Here is a 23,311-nt window from a genome sequence, read left to right as displayed (position 1 = left end):
CCAGGGAGATGCTATACCACTTGAACCACACACCCAGCCCTTTTTTTGCTTCAGTTAGGGTCTCAAATCTATGCCCAGAGTTAGAGTATGATCCTCCTGTTTATTAGTCTTCCTGTATAGCTTTGTGACAGGTGCAGTCAACATGCCCAACTTTTTATTGGTCTCATTAGCTTTTTATACAGTCTGGCCTTGAATCATGATACTCATGATTGTTACTTGCTGGGTAGCTTACTTGTGTGAGCCACAGTGCCCAGTTGAATACATACCATTGTACTCAGCTCAGTGTGTATTAAGTGAAACCTGTTTGCAAAAGGCAGCCCTGGACACCAGAGTAACAGTCTTTAAAATGTAAAGGCACTAGATCAATGAAATATCAAGAGGCTACTAAAAGAAAGACCTATGATCAAGGAAGTTTGGAAAATAAGTGATTTTTTTTCTTGGACTGATAGGGAGGTTGAACACTTGCATAGCATGTATGGAGCTCTAGGTTCTATTGTTAGCACTACAAAAACAAAAAAACAAAAAAAGTTACATCTTTCCAACTGGATCTTCTAATGGCTCTAATGTTCTAAAACAGTTCTAGAAGAGGGTTACATATACAGTGTTTTCCATACTGACTTATATGATACTCCTGTTTTATTCACACATCTTGAGAATTAGTATTCTTAGGAATATACCCTCATTAAGGCTTCATTAGGGAAAATGAATTTTCTTTGTCTATCTTGTGTATGTTTATTACAATAGACTCTTGAGGCCAATGCATTCAATCTTATTTTACTAAATTTGAAGCTGATTCTTTTTTTTTTTTTTTTTTTGCCAGTTCTGGGGCTTGAACTCTGATTCTAGGTGCTGTCCCTGAGCTCCTTTTGCTCAAGGCTAGCACTCTACCACTTGAGCCACAGCACCACTTCCAGCCTTTTCTGTGTATGTGGTACTGAGGAATCAAACCCAAGGCTTCATGCATGTTAGGCAAGCATTCTACCACTGAGCCACATTCCCAGTCCTAAAGCTGATTCTTAACTTATCTTGTGAAACTATTTCAGATGGAGAACAAAGCAAAACTTGGATTATTGTTTTCTAATGATGTATGCTCAGGAAAAGGGTGTATATTACATTCAGGTAAGTGTGTTTTTTTAAAAATGTTTTTCACATCTCTAAAGAAAAAGTATTACTACTAAGGGCATATTTTCATTAAAACAGGAAGTTTCACAACCATGATAAATCCTTCTAAGCAATATATGTTGCTAATTCTATCTTAGAGAGCAGAGGCTCTCCATGGTAATTGAGAATGTGGCCTTCAAGGTCCTTGGCTCAGCAAGTACAGACGCCATCATCTAGGTGGTGGAGTGAACATGTGCACAGCTCACTGAGTCTTGCCTTCTCTTTTGCTCCCCTCCGCTTCTGCTCTTTCCTTCTTCCTCTCTCCACTGTTACAGTGAACTCAGATTTAATTGTTTCACAAGTTTTAAAGAATTTTCTTACAATAATTTTAGTGGTCTCATGGTAGAATAATTGGTGTTAGGCTATAGTAATTTCATTTATATAAAGGTAATAGAATTGGCATTCACTTCTGGCATCCTGATTTTGACTTTATGGCCCTAATTCTATGCAAGCACAATAAATGTGTTTCTTTGACCTCAGTTTATCTACCTTCCCTGTGAAGTAAGGCTGTTTTCTTCTCTCCTCCTCTCCCAGCAGCTCCCCAGCCATTTCTTTTGTGATTAAAGGGACCTAGAGTATTTTCTGACTACTCTCATCAAAAATCTCCTAGGAAAGGATCTAAGAACTGTGGGTTAGCTAGTTAGACAACACTTTAAAGAGTATTTTGGACACTAGTAGCCACTAGCCACTACTCAGGAAATCAAGATAAAAGGATCACAGTGTGAAGCCATCCAGGGCAGAAAAGTTGGAGAGACTTTGTCTTCAATCAACATGCAAAATGTTAGAGTAGTGATATGATTCAAATGGTTTGTCACCAGCCATGAGTAGTCAAGGCCTGGTACTGGTACACACGTGCGCTTACACACACAAACACACAACCATACTTACTTTTTTCAAATATCATTTTTCTTAATGACTTAGGCCTAAATCCCACAATTTGAATTTTTATTTCTTTAACCAATGAGAGTTTATCCCTTGTTCAAAATGTAAATTCCCTTCAGTATGGCAGTAAGGCTTCCAGTTCTTATTTTTTTACTGTAGACATTCTTAGATCCTTTCTTAGGAGATGATTTTGATGAGAGTAGTTAGAAGACACTCTGGGGCCCTTAATCAAAAAAGAAATGGCTGGGAAACTTCAGGTGGAGGAAGAGAGAAGGAAACAGCCTGACTTCACAGGAAAGGAAGATAAATTGAGTTGAGAATATCTCTATGACATTTGACATTAGCTTCCCAAGATGATAAACTTAAAAAGAGAAGGAGTTATTTTGACTTACAGAACCTGTGGTTAAGGTTTCACATCAAGGCAAGAGTGTGTGCAAAAACCACCCACTTCATGACTAGAGAGTAAAATAGAATGAAGGAGCAGCTAAGCACCTACAATCCCCTGTTAGGCATGAATTCAGTTACCTAAAGAATTTTAGCCAGACCCTTACCTCTCAAAAGTTCTATTGTTTATAATTTTAGCTCTTCTGTTTATGTTTTTAACCTATTTTGAGTTATTTTTGTATATGCTATAAAATATGGGTCCAGTTTTACTCTTCTATATGGACTATCCAATTTTTTTCAGCACTCTTGAAAAAGACTGTGCTTTCCTATTGTGTATTTTTGGCATACTTGTGGAAAATCATTTGTCCATATATGTATGTAATGGTTTCTTTCTGGGCTTTATTTCACCCAGTTAACCTGTATATCTCTTTTTATATTGTACTGGGATACTATTATATCATACTATTATATCATAGTATATTTAAAATCAATTAGTGTGAGGTCTCCAACTTTATACTTTTCTAAGATTTGGCTATGGAGTCCCTAGAGATTTCATATAAAGTTTAGGGACTTTTTTTCATTTCTGTGAAAATTCCATTAAGATTTGAGTAGGGATTACATTAACTATGTAGGTCACTTTCAGTAATGTGGACTTTTTAATAGTAAGTTTTACTATCCATGTACACAGAAATTTATTCATTTATGAAAATGCATAAATATCAGATGAGACTTTATCTGAAAATCAAGCTAAAAACAAAAGGACTGAGCCAGACTCTGGTGGCTCGTGCCTGTAATCCTAGCTACTCAGGAGGCTGAGATCTGAGAATTGCAGTTCAAAGTCAGCCTGGGCAGGAAAGTTGGTGAGACTCTTATCTCCAATTAACCACAAGAAAACCTGAAGTGGCGCTGTGGTTCAAATGGTAGAGCGCTAGCCTTGAGCTGAAGAATTCAGGGAGAGCACCCAAGCCCAGTGTCCAAGCCACATGACCAACTGAAAAAAAAAATAGACTGGGAGGTATGGCCTAAATGGAAGAGTACTTACCTAACAAGCAGGATCCCTGAGTTCAGTTCCCTGTACTGCTTCTTCCTCCTAATAAGGGGAGGCCCCTTGTGTGTTGGGTCCTTTTCTCTGTCCTGTTTCCTATTTTTTCTTTTCTTTTTTTTTTTGTAACTCTGGAAACTTGATTATGGTGTTTATTAGTGTTGGTGTCTTTAGATTTAGCATAGTAGAGAATTTATATGTCCATTTTCTATTTGTATTTAATAAGATTTCAGCCATTATTTCTTCAAATGGGATGTTTTTTCTTTATATTGTTTTACAGTGCCCATAGTTCCCTTATACCATCATTTTTAAAATTCTTTTTCCGTCTGTTCCTCTAAATCATTAATTTTGTAAGTTTTGTCTCTAAGTTTGCTGATTCTTTTTTCTACCTGGGTAGGTCTGTTGTTAAAGACCTTTACTGAAATTTTCAGGTTTTATTTCTTCATATATCTAGTTTCTATATGCTCTCCTCCATAGTTTATGTCTGTTGATGCTGTCAGACACCATTTTTCATGATATTTAGCTGTCCTTTTCAATTCACCAAGTATCTTATGACAGTATTTTTTGTTGTTATTTTTGGGATTTTTGCATTTACAAATTCACTGCTTATTTTTAGCCTTTGCAGTCTGATTTTACTGCAAGGCATTATTTTAGTCATCTTATGAAAAGATTATTGAGCCCTTTAAAGCCTTTTCTGGCACTCTGTCCTCTGATTTCTGTTGTGGTGCTCCCTCTCCTGTTCCTTGATGGTACTGAGGCCTCTGATGGTCTACTAAACCAGAGTACTGGAGCTCTCTCTGCCTAGTGTCTGTTGGTACTGAGGCTTCTGGTGGTAATAGCTTTTGTTCTTAATTTCTAGTTGGGGCCTATTCCTGTCACTGCTTGGTGCCCTATTTCTGTTACTGTTTGGATTTAGGAAAGAGAGAAGTCCCTTGGGGTGTACCCCCAGAATCCAAAGACATTGAATGTGTTACTATCTTCCCTCCTATAGAGAACTCAGCAGTTGGTGTTTCTTCCCAATCATGCTGATTCCCTTTTCAAGGAAAGGGGCTCTGGCTATTGAATGCTCTAATTTTATTTAATAATTTAAAATATATTTAAAATAGTTGTACAGGGCTGGGAATGTGGCTTAGTGGTAGAGTGCTTGCCTAGCATGCATGAAGCCCTGGGATCGATTCCTCAGTACCACATAAACAGAAAAAGCCAGAAGTGGCACTGTAGCTTGAGTGGTAGAGTGCTAGCTTTGAGCAAAAGGAGCTCAGAGACAGTGCCCAGGATTTGAGTTCAAGCCCCAGGATTGGTTAAAAAAAAGTTGTTCTCACAATAAAAAATAAATAAAAATTTTAAAAAAAAGTTGTTCAAAGAAGTTTCAGCTCAACATGTTAATTTATGTGGACAAAACATCTGGATCCCTGTCATCCTTCCATCATTCTCTTCCCATATCTCTGTCAACCTCATCTCTTAATGTTTCCTAGCTCCATTTTCATATATTAATGACCCACTATTCTTTTGCCCATTTATCCATCTCCTTTCCTTAACTCCCACCTGCCTCAGATGTATTTCACCTTCAGTATTCATTTTGTTATACTGTTAATTGTTCAAAGGGGTTACATCAGATATATGGTGTGTATGTTTTCATATACATTTATATGTAGATTGAACTTGTACGGAACACTCTAAATTTTAAAACCATGTCTCTGGAGGAAGGAAGGCTGGATTTTCTTGTCCATCTTGGTGATGTCTAAGATAATCCGTTTATAGCTACAAGAGATTATACATACTGACTGATAACCTGTTTTTATATTATTTAACATATTGTAGATACCATAAAAGGGATTGATACAATTTTTAATAAGTTCTTAAAGTGTTATTCAGACATTGTAGTAATTGTTGTTAGTGATTAGATTGCTTCTACATTTTCAGCTGCACCTAAGATAAATTAAATGAATTTTCTTGAGTGCTGTTTGCCCCCAAATTATATAGTTAGTTGTACATTCTGTAGGAGCCCTTCCATGAGTCTGTTCGGCTGTCTACAAAATTAGAAAATGATTTGACCTAAGAAGTCCTTAAATCCTGTTAGTTTTGAATATTTACAAAGTGGTTACCTGTAGAAAACTTGGCAGAGAGATGGGGAAGCTAAGATTACCCCAGTCTTTGTAGAACTTGGTCCCTAGAGATGGGACTTTATGGTTGCATGGGTGATGGGGGAGGAGTGTTACAATACAATAAGTGGTTCTTTAAATGGGCTGAGGATGTAGCTGAGTGGTAGAGCCATTGCCTAACACATGTGAAGTGCTGGTTTCATTTCCTCACACTTCTCCCAACCCCCCAAAACAGTGCATGTCAAAAGGCAATATAGAATTGTTACCTCAAATCACCAAGGACATATATGGAAAGGGAAAGAAAAATACCAACTGTCCTAACACCATGCCGATGACTTGGAATGAAGTTTCTAGGGACAGCTTCATGTGCTGCTTTATTATGAATGACTTAAATTAGAATACTCTTCCAAAGACATGATTCAGGCATTCCTGAATCATGGTCTCCTTACAATGTCACATAATGAGGCATTCTATCAGTGGCCCCAGGTGTGTGATGCCGAGAGAGAGACAGCAAATTCCATGTTGCCAGCTCTTCTCTTAGTTACCACCAGGAGCCGTTCTCTTCCAGTTTCAATATCCATTAGTTATTTTTGCTGAGGCCTATTATTTTAGTAAGAGTGACAGGTAGCAATATTCTAATTCTGTAATTTCTAATGCTGTCCAAAACTGAGTTCCTCTATAAAGAATTTTTCCCCTTAATTGTTTGGTTAGTTACTTATGATGAAAAGGAGTTATAAATGCTTAGTTCTATCTATTAGTTTTTTTTTTTTTAAATTGGTACTCTAGTAGTCAGTAGTGGCCATTTATTTTAATTTTTTTCCATGCGTTCCTCATCAGTGATTTTGATTTAAAAAGGTGGGGTGGGAGAAAGCTCCTGAGTGAGAAGAATCTCACTGGTGTCCTTCATCGAGGCCAAGTAGTTCCCAGTAGAGGGCTAAGTATTGCAACTGCCAAGGGCATAGTGTTTTCAACATGGCTTCACGACCCTGCATCCTGAGACAAAAATGAGTCTTTCTCCTGTTTCACCTTAGGAGGAATGTATCTACTAAGAAGAGATGCCAAGCTCTGTTTTTCACAGATCATTTTACTTTGAGCTTCATTTTCTTCTTGTCAGGATCAGCTACCACAGCATGTCTGGTTAGACTTCATTTTGCCATAGCCATTTGTTCACACACTAATGGGTGATTTTCCTCATGGAAAGAGAGAATATGACTCTGGAGATTGAACACAGTTGTGTAGGTCCTACCATAGCCTTCTCTTGGACACACATCCCTTTCTGAGATGTGAGTTTTCATGCGTTACTTTGTATTATCATCTCTGGCATACTTCACATGTTATTACCTTTATAGGTTGCTCTCACATATTTTAGAAGTTCAGTCTGTGTTTTTGTCTTCGCGTGTCATTTTAACCCAGTGGTGTGAAGCAAGGGGCTTCCCACATCCTGGGGACATCTGAACAGAGGCTCATTGGTATACTGTCACTGATGTATTTCCAGCTGCTGGTATTTATTTACAACCTTCTTGCATACATACTGTTTTTGCTGGGTTTTTGTTTGTGTTCAACGTGTTTCTTCAAGTTGGATTTTGTGTTGAATCTCGGTCACAACCACTAGCTGTACAACTCACCAGCTTCCAGGCCTTGTAGTTAGCGCAGCAGTCCTGGAAGGAGCCGGTGAACCTTCTAGTGAATGTGAGGAAGGGAGGATGGCAGAGCTGGGCTCTAGCCAGCTATGGTCTAAGATGACACCACCCCTGCCATGGTGCGTGGCTCCAGGGTACCTATCTCCCCACCCCAGGCCCCTTCTAGTTTCACTGGATCAAGTCACTTACCATACCCTCTGTGAGATTTGGCACACTTAGTAATGCATCAGCACATTGCAATTATTCTTAGTCATGTTCACATTGATACATCATAATCAAGAGGGAGCTGCTTCACATCTACTTTATATCCTTCCTGTTTAAGTCCTCTGATCTCTGATAACTTCTTTGTTGACAGATATAGCTTGTTCATTTCCTGTCCCAGATCTGCAGTCAGTCACTTCCTGAAGGAGCCCCACTGTTCTTGGAGGCTGTGGTGTAGGCTTGTGAGGTGCTATTTCCTTGTCCTTGCCTCTATCAGTTTGAGCAATAAAAAGGGTATTTTTTCAGCTTTTATTGATATTTTCAGTTCATATATAAAGTTATTAGAATCTTGTAAATTTAAAATATGTATTTGGTTTTCCCTTACACTGAAAGTCTTGTTTTATTTTTTAAAAAAATAATATCCTGATAAAACAATTGGTTTTTTTTTTCTGGTGTCTCTAAAATACAGTGTCTCTATTGAGAAGATGACTACACTTTTTTTGCTTTTCCCCTTTACAATATATTTCTCTTACAAATAGATGCACAGCACCACATGTGAAAATGATTTCACCTGAGAATTACCTGAGTAGTTCTTTATTCTGTGTGACCATGCCACCAAGTTGATGTTAAAACTAGTTCCACTTATTTTAGTTTATATTCCCTTGTTAGGGTTGTTTTCTTCCTTCTTAGCTATGTAAAACAATAGCATTCCAAAGATGAAGCTTGCATAAAGCAAGTTATATTCTCACTCATCTCACTTTGATCCCTGTCCCCCTTCACCTTGTTTCCTTTCACCCCCGTTAGTTTTTATTTTCTCCTTGCACTTAAACATTCTGAAATAAATTCATATATAGAATAAGCCCTTTCTCTGGTACTATGTTCTGTAGAAACATTATTTATTTATTTTGGTAGTATCAGGGTATGAACTCAAGTCCTCACATGTGCTAGACAGGCACTGTACAATGAAGCCATACCTCTAGCCCCTGGGAAGTGTTTTGCATTTTGATATTTAGTTTCCCTCTGTAAACTACCAATCACTAATGAGAGATATGTTAGAATTTTTCAGTGATTTGCCATGATGTCTGAGAAGCACTTAGATTCCCTAATACCTTGCATATAAGTGTGCATAGCAGCTCTATTTGCAATAGCTCCTAACTGCAGATCAATCCCCCCAGTGTGCTTCAGAAGGTGGCTTGTTAAACTATTACTCATCCATAGGAGGGCTATTAAACAAAAGAAAGTATTGACGCACCAAATTGGATCCCAAGGGTATTAGTCCTACCATAAACAGTCTCAATAGGTTATAAACTATATAATTCCATAAATAGTTGTACGTATGTTTTTTGGTGGTGTTGCTGTTTCTGTTTTCACTTGAAGTCTCCATGTAACTCAGATTGGCCTCCAGCTCGAGAACTTCCTTCCTCAACTTCCTGAGTGCTGAGCTTACAGACCTGGGCAACTAGGCCCCGCTATATAACATTGTTAATTTGGCAAAAGGGTAGTGACGGAGAATAGTTGCTAATCTCCAGGTGTTGGGAAGTCGAGGAAGTAAGTAAAGTGGCAGAGGGGATATAAACAGGCAGCCCAAAGGATCTTCAGGACAGGGCTTCTCTATGTCCTTGTTGTGGTGGTGGTCACACAAATTTACATATATGGTAAAATTGCATAGAACATACACAGAACTAATTAGAGTAAAACTGATGACATTTGAGTAAATGAATTGTATCTGAGTGCTGGCAGGGCTCTCTTCTGTGAGTATGCTGGAAGATCTGGATGATGGATATTCAGGACTTCACTGTATTGTTTCCTACAGTTGCATGTGAATCTATATGTGTATATATATGTGTATATATGTATATATGTGTGTATATATATGTATATATACATATATAACATAATATTCTATACAATGTATTATATATATGTGTGTGTATATATATATAAAATTTGATGCTAGTCCTGGGGCTTGAAATCAGGGCCTGGGCGTTGTCCCTACGTTTTTTTTTGCTCAAGGCACTTAACCACTTGAGCCACAATTCTACTTCCAGCTTTTTAGGTAGTTAATTTGTGGTACAGAGTCTTATGGGCTTTCTTACCTGGGCTGCCTTTGAACCATGATCCTCAGCTCTCTGCCTCCTCAGTAGGTGGGATTACATGCAGGAGCCACTGGGCATGGTTTTAAAACTTGATAAGAGTTCAGTGGAAAAGTGCTTGCCTAGCACGCATGAGACTGTGAGTTCTATTTCCAGCTTTGTTAAATAGGTGGCGATGGAAGACTTATATACGCATCTGTGTCAATAACAAAAGATGTCTGTCTAGCTGGCACAAACCAACTTTTATGTTGGTGAACTCAGCTATCGAGGTACAAGTAGGAAAATGAAGGGACCTGGCCTGTGAGTAGGTATGGGTTTATGTAAAAAGGACAAAAATGTAAATGCTTACAAAATTTATTTTTCTTCAAAAGATGTAAAGATAGTGTGGAATCTTCTTGAGCATTATAAAATGTAAAAAAAAAAGGAGCAATTCACAGGATTACATTGTTATTTTCCACAGTTAAGGAGTGGTTTAATTGACCTACAGAAAGCATCTTATTTTCCACATTTCTTTTCAATTACTTCTGAGTTTTAATTTTCATTTTAGGCCATTGTTTGTTTATTTTCATGATGAAAATATGATTTTTCCCATAATATATTCTTCTATCTGTATCTTTTCCTCCAATTTGATTTATTAATGATGTCCTATTTTCTCTAGCTTGAAGATGATATTATTGTAAAACAGAATTATTTTAATACTATAAAAAATTTTGCACTTCAACTTTCTTCTGAGGAATGGATGATTCTAGAGTTTTCCCAGCTAGGCTTTATTGGTAAGAAAATTTTCTTACTCATTTACTTTTCTAAATAACCAAGCTTCAGAACATTAAGCTAATTGTCTTTTCTGTCCTAAAACTTTTTTCTTTCTTTCTTTCTTTTTTTTTTTAACTCTGGGCCTGGGCACTGCCCCTAAGTTCTTCAGTTCAAGGCAAGTGCTTTATCACTTGAGCTACAGCATCATTTCTGGTTTTCTGGTGGTTAATTGGAGATAATAGTCCATGGACTTTCCTGTCCAGGCTGGCTTTGAACTGTGATTCTCAGATCTCAGCCTCCTGAGTAGTTAGGATTACAGGTATGAACCACAGTACCTGTTAAAGCTTTTTTCTATGGAAATGGATTTCTGAGAAAAATTTAACTTAGGTAAAACTCTTTGTATAAAATGATGAAAATGAACAAGACAGAATTTGGAGGTTGCTAAGGTTCTCTGGAGAGAATTACAAGTTCTCTAGAGAGCTGCTTATGCCAATCACAGTCCTGGAAACACATGGGATTTTTCTTTTCTTTCTTTCTTTCTTTTTTTTTTTTTTTTTTTGCCTGTCATGGGGCTTGAACTCAGGGCCTGGACTGTCTCTGAGATTCTTTGGCTCAAGGCTAGTGCTCTACCACTTGAGCCACAGTGCCATTTCAGGTTTTTTTTTTTAATGTGGCACTAAAGAATCGAACCTGTGGCTTCATGCATGCTAGGCAAGCATTCTACCACTGAGCCACATTCCTAGCCCCTGGGATTTTTATTAATGTATGAATTCTTGATATTTTATTCACTGTGTGAAGTTCTCATTGAGTGGTTACTTTTTTTTTCTTTCATTAACTAGTTGGGATGCTCATTTTAAGAACTTTTGGAGGCTAATTTTCTAAATTCAGCTATGAAAAAGAATGTTTAAAGCTGAAGAAATGAAAGAATTTACAAATGTTTAAAAATACTCAGAAGTCAGCTAGTAGTGGCTTACCTCTGTAATCCTGGCTACTCAGGAAGCTGAGAACTATGGATCAAGATTGAGAGCCTGCCTGGTCAGATAAATCTGAGAGACCTTATCTCTAATTAGCCAGCAAAATGCTGAAACTGGGGGCATGATTCACATAGTAAAGTGCCAGCCATGAGCAAAAAAGCCAAGAAAGAATGTGAGGCCTTGAGATCAGACCCCAATACAAGCACAAAACAAAACAACAATAAAAACCACACTCAAACTAGATAAAGTGATGTTCAACTGATCCCAGCTACTTGGAGGTAGACACCTGTCTGAAAAACACTAAAACAAAAAGGACTCGGGGGAATTGCTCACATGGTGGAATACTTGCCTAGTAAATATGAGACCCAGTTTTTGAGGAGGAAAAAAAAGTAAGACCTGGTCATGGTAGCACATACTCTGTCTAAAAACAACTAAGGCTTTTAGTAGAATGCTTGCCTGTCATGTGCAAGGGATCTGGGTTTGATCCCTAGCGCTGCAACAAACAAAACCTAAAAATATAACACAGTAGTATTCTTGAATAGTACTGCCTATAGTACTTTGCAGAGAGTTTAATGTTAGTACTTGGGCTGTAGTTCAGTGGTAAGAACACTTGCTTAGCATGTGTGAAGGCCTGAGTTCTGTCCCCAGCACCAAAATAAAATAAAACTTACTTGAGATTTAGGAAATACCTCTGCTTTTGAAATGTTCAATGAAAACAAAATGAAGAGACGTTTTTGTTGTTTTGCTCCTCATTTATTGATTTTTATATCTTTTTAAAATAAATCTAAACCTCTCAAGTTCTTTTATGGGAAGCATCTCAGTAAGATGTGAAAGCAAAAACTTGCTTGCTATTTCCATTCCAATCCTATGAGTCAGTAGGTTGTAACTTTTGTAATAGTTTCAGAAATTCACTGTCTACCAGATGACAGTTGAAGAGAATGTTTAGCTAAAGCATGTTTGTTTGCTTTTGATAACTGTTCATGATGACTGATAGTTGAAAACTCTAAAGTTTCTTTATTACAGCTATTGACTGGGAATATCTTTTCAGGTAAAATGTTTCAAGCACCAGATCTCACTCTGATTGTAGAATTCATCTTTATGTTCTATAAGGAGAAACCCATTGATTGGCTATTGGACCATATTCTCTGGGTGAAAGTCTGCAACCCTGAAAAAGATGCAGTAAGTGAATTCTTCCTGAAGGTGGAAAGGAGCTACTTTTCTATATTTAACTTACAGAAGGGACTTTTAGGGAAGTTGCAGGGGCGGGAGGAGCAAGTAGGAGAAAAATAAGGGAAAGGGTAATAGGTTTGAAAAGAAATGTGTTTATTATCTTATATAACTAACACATCTGCACATCACTTTGACGATTAAAAAATTATAAAAAAAAAAAGAGGTCTGGGAAATTGGCTCAGTGGTAGAGTGCTTGCCTCACATGCATGAGGCCCTGGGTTTGATTCCTCAGCACCACATAAGCAGAAAAAAGCCGGAAGTGGCACTATGGCTCAAGTGGTAGAGCGCTAGCCTTGAGCTGAAGAGCTGAGGGACAGTGTCCAGGCCCAGAGTTCAGACCCCACGACCAGACCCCAAAAATTTTTTTTATAAAAAAAGAAAAAGAGATATGTGAAAGGACAGAAACAGCAATAAAAGGATAAATAGATCCAGAAAAAAGATTTCAGCTAATTATATAATAATGATGTCTTTTCCCCCCTCCCCAATATTTTTTTATGTTTAGAAACATTGTGATAGACAGAAAGCAAATCTACGAATTCGATTCAGACCTTCCCTTTTCCAACACGTTGGTCTGCATTCATCACTGTCTGGGAAAATTCAGAAACTCACGGTTGGTTGTTTCTGATGGATGTACAATTTATTATTTAGTGTGGAACTGTTACTTTTCTTCTTAAATATAAATGCTATTTAGTGCAAATATATTCTCTCCCCCTAGGATAAAGATTACATGAAACCATTACTTCTTAAAATCCATGTAAACCCACCTGCAGAGGTGTCCACTTCCTTGAAAGTTTACCAGGGACATACACTGGAGAAAACATACATGGGAGAGGATTTCTTCTGGGCTATCACCCCGACAGCCGGAGACTACATCCTGTTTAAATTTGACAAGCCAGTTAATGTAGAAAGGTTGGTAACTATTGAAGTATATTTGGTCTTAGATTTCAGACCTAGATTTCACAGTAATATTTCTAATGTAATTTGTGATAGGATTTTTGTGCATTACAGATGTGAAGAGATAACAGTTCTTAAAATGTTGGGTTATAAATTATATTTAATACAACTAATTAGTTGTATAAAAGCCATGTTTTCAGATATAATGTCAGCATTGAACACATTTAGTAGATTCTCTTGATATTTCTGGGCTTACATTTAATGAACTTTTTTAGTATTAAAGCATAGTCTCTCAAAAATCTCTAATAGTTTTCATGTCTACTTTAGTCAGTTTTATTGTCACCATGATTAAATGTCTGACACAAACCACTTAAGGGACAAAGAATGTATTTTAGCTGGTGGCTCAGAGGGTTCATTCTGTGCTTACTTATCCCATTGTGAGAAAGAACGTTATGGCACCATGTCAGGAAGCAGAGAGTGAGTGAGGGACTGTGGACCAGGTTACTACCTAGAGACATGTCCCCACTGACATACTTCCACGAGTCCACATTTTCTGAAGTTTCTAGAACCTCTCAAAATGACATTAGCAGAGAACCAATTGTTCAACACATAAGCCTTGGGGGAACATTTCATATTCAAACCGTACCGATGCTCTTATCTCAGACAAATACTTAGACCCTGAGAACAAGTTGATTATCTCAGCAATTTGGTTGAAGTGACAAATTTGATATACTATGACTATTCCTGATATACTATGACTACTTGATGGCATTTATAACTTTTATTCTGTTTTTAATATTTGTGTTTAGTTTACAAAGTTTAGGACTTTTTTTCTCCATTTTTTTAATATAGCAATCATGGTTCATGATTCTTTCAGCCTTTTATTTTTTGCTTCTGGGTATACTTAACAGAATGTAGTGGAATATTTAATAGAATGAGGTTTACTATCCTGTAACATGGAAATGCCCATTGGCTTTTGTATGTTCATGCTGTTCGTGCTTTCTTATTTGCTGAACTTGTTTAAATTGGGAATTTTTGATAGATTCCTATCAGCCTCAAACAAGAATAGTTTTATCTTTTTTCTTCTCCTATCTATATGCCTTTTACTTCTTTCACTTATTGCAGAGACCGGATCTGCAGTGTTATGTTGACTGACAGTAGTGAGAGAAGGCATCCTTTCTTCTTGATAGCAGGGGAAATGTATTAAACATACAATTAGCTGGATGAGTCAGGTTGTTTGTTTTGATGATACTGGCATTTAAACTTGGGCTTTGCACTCTCTTATCACTTCACCTAATGTTACACTTTCTAGGTGGCACTGAGGTTTTCATTGTGAATAATTGCCTGGTGAATACTTAAATTTTTTTATTATAAAGATACTGCACAGAGGGGTTATAGTTACATGAGTATATTTCCTATCCTCCTTTGTTTTTCTCCTGCCATACCTTCCCTCCCTCCCTCCCAACTCCTCCCTCTCCTCCCCCCAAGTTGTAAAGTTTGTTTTCAACATAGTGTCTTATAAGTCTCATTGTTAAAATGTGTCAACCTGTATCCTTGTTTCAGCATTTTGTTATTTCCCTTCCCCTCCCCAAATTAGAAAAATGTATATATAAGATGCAGGGCACTGGAATCAACTACAGGGACAACAGGGGTTATACCATAGGGGAAGAACATACAAAAGAAACAAAACATAGTACATTAAAAACAACAGCGACAAAGATAAAACCTCTTATGTCCCTATCTTGGGATTCATTTCCTTTATCATCTTACATGGTCTTATGAACATAACTTTTGACCTTTTCTGCTTGTCTGGTAAGATTATCCTAGATGTATACTAGTTATTGTAAATAAGGGAAACCATGGAACCTATATTTTTTGGGTCTGTCTTACTTCACTTAATATAATTTTTTCCAACTCTTTCCATTTCCTAACCAATGGGGCAATGTCATTCTTTCTGATGGAGGCATAGAATTCCATTGTGTGTGTGTGTATGTGTGTATATATGTGTATATATATATGTATATATGTATATACATATGTACGTATATACATATACATATACAACATATACATATATGTAGATGTATATATGTATATACACATATACATATATATATATGTATATACACATATTCATATATACAAACACACCACATTTCCTTGATCCACTTATCTAATGAGGGAAATCTGGGTTGGTCCTTTAGCTTTAGTATGGCCTTGTTTGTTTGGGTTAATGTCCAGAAGTGGGATTGCTGCGTCATAGAGGGGAGCTCTATGTGGAATCTTTTGAGGAACCTCCATACTGCTTTCCAAAGTGGCTGAACAAGTTTACACTCCCACCAACAATGCAGTAGGGTTCCCTTTTGGCCACATCCCCTCCAGCATCTGTTGTTATTAGATTTCTAACTGAGGTGAGGTAGAATCTCAATGTTGTTTTGATTTGCATTTCTTTTATGGCTAGAGAATTTGAGTATTTACTCATAGGTCTATTGGCCATTCTTATTTCTTCTTCAGAGAAGTCTTTAAGTCTTTAGCCCACTTATTAATTGGGTGGTGGTTTCTTTGAGGATTTAATTTTTTTGAGTTCAAAGTATATTTTAGATATAAGGACCTTGTCTGTCGTGACTAGTGAAGATCTTCTCCCAATCCATGGGCTTTCTATTGATATTGCTAGCTATGTCCTTTGCCAAGCAGAAGCTCTGCAGTTTCATGTAATCTCATTTGTCCAACCTTTCTTTTTTTGTGTGTGTGTTTCTGGGTCTTTATTTAAAAAAAATTGGCCTGTACCAAGGAGCCCTAGTTTCTCCTTTTCCTTCCTGTAATGTTTTCGTGTAATGCTTTTATTTTGATCCATTTGGAGTTGATTCTGGTGCAGGGTGAGATCTAGCTTTAGTTTCCTACAGATGTTTAACCAATTTTGCCAGCACCATTTCTGGTGAACACTTTTTAATCAGTCTTCTAATCTCTAGGTTATGTCCATGTGTACCCTACTATACCTTCCACTAACTACCATTTATAACTATTACTTGGCTATTTTTTAATATGAAGGGTACTTTTTATTCTTATAAAATCCTTGGAACAGTCATGATAGGAAAAACTATGACATTTAGGCTTGAAAACTAACTCAACTTTCTAAAGATGAAAATTCTAGAAAATAAGGTGTTTCTTACTCTTAACCTAAATTTTTAACTAGTTAATATAACTAAAGTTAGATTTATACTTTGTCCTCTCTATTTCCTACTCTTCCCACTAGTTAGTGTTCATTGTCAGAATGTAATAACATTATACTCAGATCTAAAATGTATTTTAGATTATGACAATATATTATAGAATTATTCTTTACGTGTTTTCTAACAATGACAAGTTGAATTTTTCAGATGTTTGAGAGAGGTTAATTTTCAAATGCCAGAATTCTTTGTATTACATAAAGGTAATCTTTGTGGTGGAGGAGGTGGCTGCTGGGATTTAAACTCAGGGCTTTGCACTTTCTGGGCCCCAGGCAAGTGTTTTACCACTGACCCATATCCCAAACCTAAAACTAGTCTTTGAACTCACATGACCTGTGAGTGTCCTAGTAAAAACTTTCTCTGATACAAGGCACTATGGTGCTATGGTTAAGATACTTTGGTAAGAATTTTGTGTTTTTAAAGCATTGTATTAATCTTGCTAGCTATGTCTTTTGCCATGCAGAAGCTCTGCAGTTTAATATAGTCCCATTTATCCAAACTTACTTTAAGAAAGTTTTGGTATGTGCCAAGGAGCTCTAGTTTCTCCTATTCTTTCTGTAGTATTTTCAGGGTTACTGCTTTCACTTCAGAGTCTTTGATCCATTTGGAATTGATTCTGGTGTGCGTGATATATAAGGATCTAACCTAAGATTTCTACTCATGTATGGCCAATTCTACCAGTACCATTTGTTGAAGAGGCTGTCTTTCTTCCATACTTTTTTTTGGGGGAGGGGACTCCCTTATCAAGGATTGGGTGGCCATAGATCTGTGGGTTTATTCCTGGGTCTTTACTTCTATTCCATTTGTCCTCAGGCCTGTTCTTGTGCCAGTACCAAGCTGTCTTTATTGCTACAGCTTTGTAATAGAGTATTGATAATCTTCCAGCACTGTTCTTCCTGCTAAGGATTCCTTTTGCTATTCAGGGTCTTTTATTATTCCATATGAAGTTTTGGATTGCTTCTATTTCATTAGAGAATCATGTTGAGATATTGATAGGTATTGCATTGAATTTGTAGATCGCCTTTGACAGTATTGCCATTTTCATGATGTTAAATCCTCCCAATCCAGGAGCATGGGAGGTTTTTCCACTTTCTTAGCTCTGCTTTAATTTCCTTTTTCAGGTTTTTAAAGTTTTCATTATAGAGGTCCTTCACTTCTTTGGTTAAGTTGGGAGAAAGTCTTTACTAGCCATACAACAGACAAGGGCCTCATATCTAAAATATAATTAGAGCTCAAAAAATCAAATCCCCCAAAACAAATCCTCTAAGAAACAAACACCGTATTAACAAGTGGGCTAAAAACTTAAAGAGAGACTTATTTAAAGAGGACACAAAATGACCAATAGACATATGAAGAAATGATCAACATCTCTGGCCATAAAAGAAATGCAAATCAAAACAACATTGAGATTGCACCTTACCCCAGTTAGAATGACCATTATCAAGAAATCTAATAACAATAGACGGCTGGAGGGTATGTGGCCAAAAAGGAACACTACTGCACTGTTGGTGGAAGTATGAAACAAGTTTACACTCCACAGTATAGAGGTTCTTCAAAAGACTAAACATAAAGTTACTAAACACAGAACTAGATGAGTGAATGTCTCATGTTGGAGAGGACTCTATGGATGAGACAGGAATTTCTCTTGAACAAGCAATCCTACTTCTGGAAATTTACTTAAATGACCACAAACAAAGCCACGCTAAAGATACCAGCACAACCATGCTCATTGTATCATTATTTACCATAGCTGAGATATAGAACTAACCCAGATGCCCCTATATAAATGAATGGGTCAAGAAGATTTATACATACACAATGGAGTTCTGTGCCTCCATCAGAAAGAATTACATTGTCCCATTAGTACAGAAATGAAAAGACCTGGAAAAAATTATATTAAGTGAAGAAAACCAGGCTCAAAGAATTACAGGTTGCATGGTTTCCCTTATTTGTAATAACTAGAATATGTCTAGCAGGGGATCACAATAGCCCAATCACTAAGTGCATAGGACCATACATTATGAAGCGTATCAAAAGGAACTCAAAGATACGGAAAAAGAGGTTCTTTTTATGTCCTGTATGCAGTTAATTTTTATTTTTTTCTTTCTGCTTTTGTTTTCTATACCCTTTGTCTTATATATAAGATTATCTGATCCGTGGAAGGGAAAGGGAATCACAGAAACAGCAGGACAAAGGATGAATTAATGCAACAGTGATACTCACTAGACAACTATATTGGAAATGAACTTTAAACTGGGAGGAGGGAAGTGGAGTGAGGAGTGGTAAGCAGAAGAAAACGAGAGAGGGGGGTAACAGAAGAAATGTACTCGTTACCTTACTTCTGTAACTGTAACCCCTCTGTTCATCATCTTTACAATAAGTAAAAAATATTTTTTAAAAAGCATTCTAAACAGATAAAATTATTGTCATTCTGGGTTTTTTTTTAAAAGTCTTTTAAGTACATTGTTATGTTAGATTACAAATATTTCAGCGTCTGGCAGAAAGAATTAATGCATTTCCCTATGGGTTTTATCCTCCAGTTTTTAAGTTCCTGTCTTTTCCAGTGAACTGAAATTCAGAATTCTTAACTTGTGCTTTCAAGTTCTACTATTGTTGGTTCTGTGAAGTTAAGAATTCCATTTGGGGAAGGGAAAAAACAAATGGCTTAAATAGGTAGGCAGGTTGACCCATAGCAACAATGAGATGTATAAGATGCTATGTCAAAAAACTAACTTTACAATTTAGACGGCGGGGGGTAGGGGTGGGTAGCTGAGGAGGTGGGAGGGAAGGGATGGTAGGGGAAAAACAAAGGAGGAGGCAACAATGCTGGATAAGAAATGTACTCATTACCTTGCTCAGGTGATTGTAACCCCTCTGTATGGTATTTTCACAATAAAAAACTTAATTAAAAGAAAAGTAGGAATTGGTGCTGTGGCTCAAGTAGTAGAGCACTGGTCTTGAGCTGAAGAGCTCAGCGTCAGCACCCAGGCCAGTTCAAACCCCATGACCGACCAAAAAAAAAAGAAGAGTCCGTGTGGGCAAATAAATAGTATAGCTTCTAGAAGATTTTATACTTGCACCATCAAAGTTATAGATTTACCAAAAAAGTGTTAGAAATCTTCTACTTGCAAAACTTCAATAAAACTACTTTCCATAAAAAAAAAAATCTGTGTGTGTTTTCTTGAATCTTTGTAAAAATCTGTTTTGACTCACTTTGAACATTTTCTGTCTGTATTTCAGCTATTTATTCCATAGTGGCAACCAAGAACATCCAGGAGACATTCTGTTAAACACAACTGTGGATGTTTTGCCTTTAAAGGTATGACTGTTTATTTCTCTGACTTTTTGCTGAGGACCAAACCAGGGAGGCTTAGTTTGAGGGTAGTCTATTTATGAGATGAGTAAATGTCTCATGATGGAGAGGACTCTAGGGATGGCACAGAAATTTCTTTTGACATGTGGACCACTTGGTTGTAATATACCCACCTGCTTCATTCACAGAGCCTTCATATCATTTCCTATTGGAAAATACTGTGGATGTTTACGCTAGTAAATGAATCATAATTTTACCTCAGTGTTTTCTTCCTATTTGTATTTTGAATTCACAAACCATGTAGGCATCTTAATGCCTGTTGATAGATAAACAAAGTTAATTTACTAGTCAGTAAAGGAATACACAGATTTTTTTCCAAGTTAACACATAGTTCTTTACCTCTATATATTTTAAATAGGAAATAATGTTGTACTGATTTATTACGACTTTTTTCAACCATTAGTATTTTAATGTACAGAACACTTTTACTGGCGTACTTTTAGGCTTTGAGACAGAGGTTCCCTTTCTCTGTTTAGAGATTATTATTTAACAAAGGTTATAGACAGATAAGTGAATTATATTTGTTTTAAATAGAAATAACTACTTTTAAAATGAATACTTTTATTTTAGAGTGAAGGTTTGGAAATAAGCAAAGAAACCAAAGAGAAACGATTAGAAGATGGCTACTTCAGAATAGGTAATGTCTAGGAAAATGTACTCCTTTTTTCTGGACTTGTTCCTAAAGTAATTTTCAGTTATTTACAGATGTTAATAAATTTGCTGAAAGTATTTTAATGAAGGTGGTTATACTATTTATTTGCTCACATGGACTCAGCTATTAAGTTTTTGTTAGACACAGGAAATGAATATTCTGACCTGCCCTACTTCATAGTTCTTACCTGACTGGTAAGCTTGCTGTAGTTTTTGAGCTTAGGACAAGATTCAAATTTTCCCAAATAAGAGCCCTCACACATTATCATCACTGTGAAACTTAGTTTTTGCTGCAAACCTTGTTTCTTCATGAAGTCTATCTAAAATAGTGCTTCCATACAGAACTATGGTGTCCAGTCACTTTGGTGGCAGTCAGCGTTGTTAATTGTAATACTGAACCCTTCTACACTTCTCATGATATCAAACGTAATAGGAAGCATACAAATTTATTGTCAGGACATCTTCTAAGTCAGAACAATATGCCCAGTAGAGATTTTGGACCTCAGTGAAAATGAAAAAGAAATTTCCATTTTTCAAAATCCATTTAATGGCAACTATTTCCCCAGTTGTCAAGTGGAAGTGATTTATGTATAGTGAAGTAATATGCCAGAAGGTGAATATGAGTGAGGTTTAATTAATTCTATAAATAACTTCCAGGAGATGAATATGCTTCATTTAGACCAAGTTTGTGGATTGGCATCAGTACTTGGCTGTCTCTAAGCTGTGATAGGACATTTCAAAGGTAGATCAGCATTAATGTGAACATTTGATGACAGGGAAACAATAACTTTGCACTTTTAGTGAAATGTTATCTTAAGGAAAAGGAATTGCATTCTTCTTAGTACATATACACACTTGTTTATTTATATTTAAAATATACTTGTGTTAATGTATATTGAATTAAATCAATAAAATTTGGGGAAATTGCATTTTCTCTTTCTGTATGGAAATACCAATCTAATATCTTCAGTTTCCTTTTGGCTTATACAGACTGCCCTTTAAGGAAAGTTTGCCAACCCCTGGCCTGGAGAAATTTTCCCCAGAAGGAAACCATTTTCTTGTCACTTTTCTGAGCACTTTTTTTTCTTGTTTTTTAAAAAATATATATTTTATTATTATTGTAGAGGTAAAGTACAGAAGGGTTACAGTTACGTAAGTCAGGTAGTGGGTACATTTCTTTTTTAACCATATCAGCTTTTTCCTCATTCATAGTTTTTCCCTCCTGTCCCTACAAGATGTTCAGTTCATTTTCCACATACTGTTTAGTGAGAACCACTGTTGTCTTTGTTCCACCTTTTTTATGCCTTTTTTACACTCCCAAAGACAAAAGGAAAAGAACAAAAACAGCAACAACAAAATATATCATTTTCTTGAAGTTCATTTCACTAAATATTATTTTATATGCTCATATGAACATAGTTACTGAGCCATTGGGATCCACTCCTATGAATATCCACCTTTGGTCTCACTGTGATATACGTAGAGACCGGTATAACATCAAATTACACCTCGCCCCTGCTAGAATGGCCATTATTAAGAAAACTAACATGCTGGTGGGGATATGGGCAGAAGGGAACCCTACTGCACTGTTGGTGGGAATGTAAACTTGTTCCACCATTCTGGAAAGCAGTATGGAGGTTCCTTGAAAGACTAAACATGGAGCTTCCCTATTAACCACCAGTTCCACTCCTGGGCATTTATCCAGTAGAACACAATGCCACATTAAAGCGACCAGCACCATGTTCATTGAGACATTGTTTACCAAAGCTAAGATATGGAATCAACGTAGATGCCCCTCAGTAGATGAAGAGATCAAGAAAATGTTGTTACATGATGTAATTCTGTGCTTCCATCAGAAAGAATGATATTGTACCATGTGTAAGAACCTGGAAAGACTTGGAAAACATTATATTAAAGTAAGCCACACCCAAAGAAACAGGTTGCTTCATTTCCTTCATTTTTTTTAGGATATTATTCCTCCATCAAGAAGAATTAAGTACAGTAGAAGTTCTTGGTCCCTGTTCCTACAAGGGAGAGTTCTTAGCTTCTCGTTTTTGACAGTACTTTATGTGACAATTGCATGATGTGCCCTTGAAAAGTATCCCTGCTCAAGGTTAACTGACTGAAACACTGAAGTTGGTCACTACTCACTTATCCTTCAAAGTAGTCAGACAGAGTGATGTTACAAATTAGATTTTGGTACATAATTTGTTAAAAATCTGTAGGTTAAAAATTGTTGAAGCCAGAAAAAAATAATTTTTTAAAATTTACAATAAATAAAAGTATACCTCTGCCTAATAAGCTGGTTGTTTCAATGTTTTTAGGCATACAGTACATTAGTGTCTATAGAAATAGTGTATATATTAGTATATATAGAAAAATTGAAAGTTGAATAAAAGTAGAAAAAGGGGAAATCATTTATTCACTGTCTAAAGATGCCTATTAGAAATACTTTGGTGAATTCCCTCTTGCTTTCAGCCAGTGATATGTGTTCATCTCATAGCTAACAAATAACTCATTTTTGCCTTGAAGGAAAATTTGAGAATGGTGTTGCAGAAGGAATGGTGGACCGTAGATTAAATCCCATTTCAGCCTTTCGACTTTCAGTTATTCACAATTCTGCTGTGTGGGCCATTCTTAATGAGGTAAGAATAAATCAGTGAAACTGCTAGCTACTATATGCTCATTAGGCCTTAATTTTGCA

General features: G+C 36.5%; 1 protein-coding gene and 1 pseudogene across 4 annotated transcripts in view; one reads left to right on the top strand and one right to left on the bottom strand.

Annotated features, from left to right (window-relative positions):
* The window catches only part of Mgat4a (alpha-1,3-mannosyl-glycoprotein 4-beta-N-acetylglucosaminyltransferase A), a 104,033-nt gene that overhangs the window by 74,112 nt on the left and 6,610 nt on the right, over positions 1-23,311 (top strand). For all 4 annotated transcript variants that reach the window (XM_069988492.1, XM_069988489.1, XM_069988491.1 and 1 more), the window contains exons 8-15: positions 1,044-1,119; positions 10,164-10,278; positions 12,281-12,411; positions 12,965-13,072; positions 13,178-13,371; positions 19,824-19,902; positions 20,527-20,593; positions 23,140-23,252. In XM_069988492.1, the coding sequence (XP_069844593.1) occupies positions 1,044-1,119; positions 10,164-10,278; positions 12,281-12,411; positions 12,965-13,072; positions 13,178-13,371; positions 19,824-19,902; positions 20,527-20,593; positions 23,140-23,252 (883 nt within the window). The remainder of the gene's footprint in view (positions 1-1,043; positions 1,120-10,163; positions 10,279-12,280; positions 12,412-12,964; positions 13,073-13,177; positions 13,372-19,823; positions 19,903-20,526; positions 20,594-23,139; positions 23,253-23,311) is intronic.
* Positions 6,023-7,581, bottom strand: LOC138804389 (transcription factor IIIA pseudogene; annotated as a pseudogene).

Source organism: Dipodomys merriami, unplaced genomic scaffold, assembly GCF_024711535.1.
Source record: "Dipodomys merriami isolate MVZ:Mamm:240054 unplaced genomic scaffold, mDipMer1.0.p SCAF_36, whole genome shotgun sequence".
In the NCBI taxonomy this organism is placed as follows: Eukaryota; Metazoa; Chordata; class Mammalia; order Rodentia; family Heteromyidae; genus Dipodomys; species Dipodomys merriami.
This window is presented reverse-complemented; position numbering and strand designations above follow the sequence as displayed.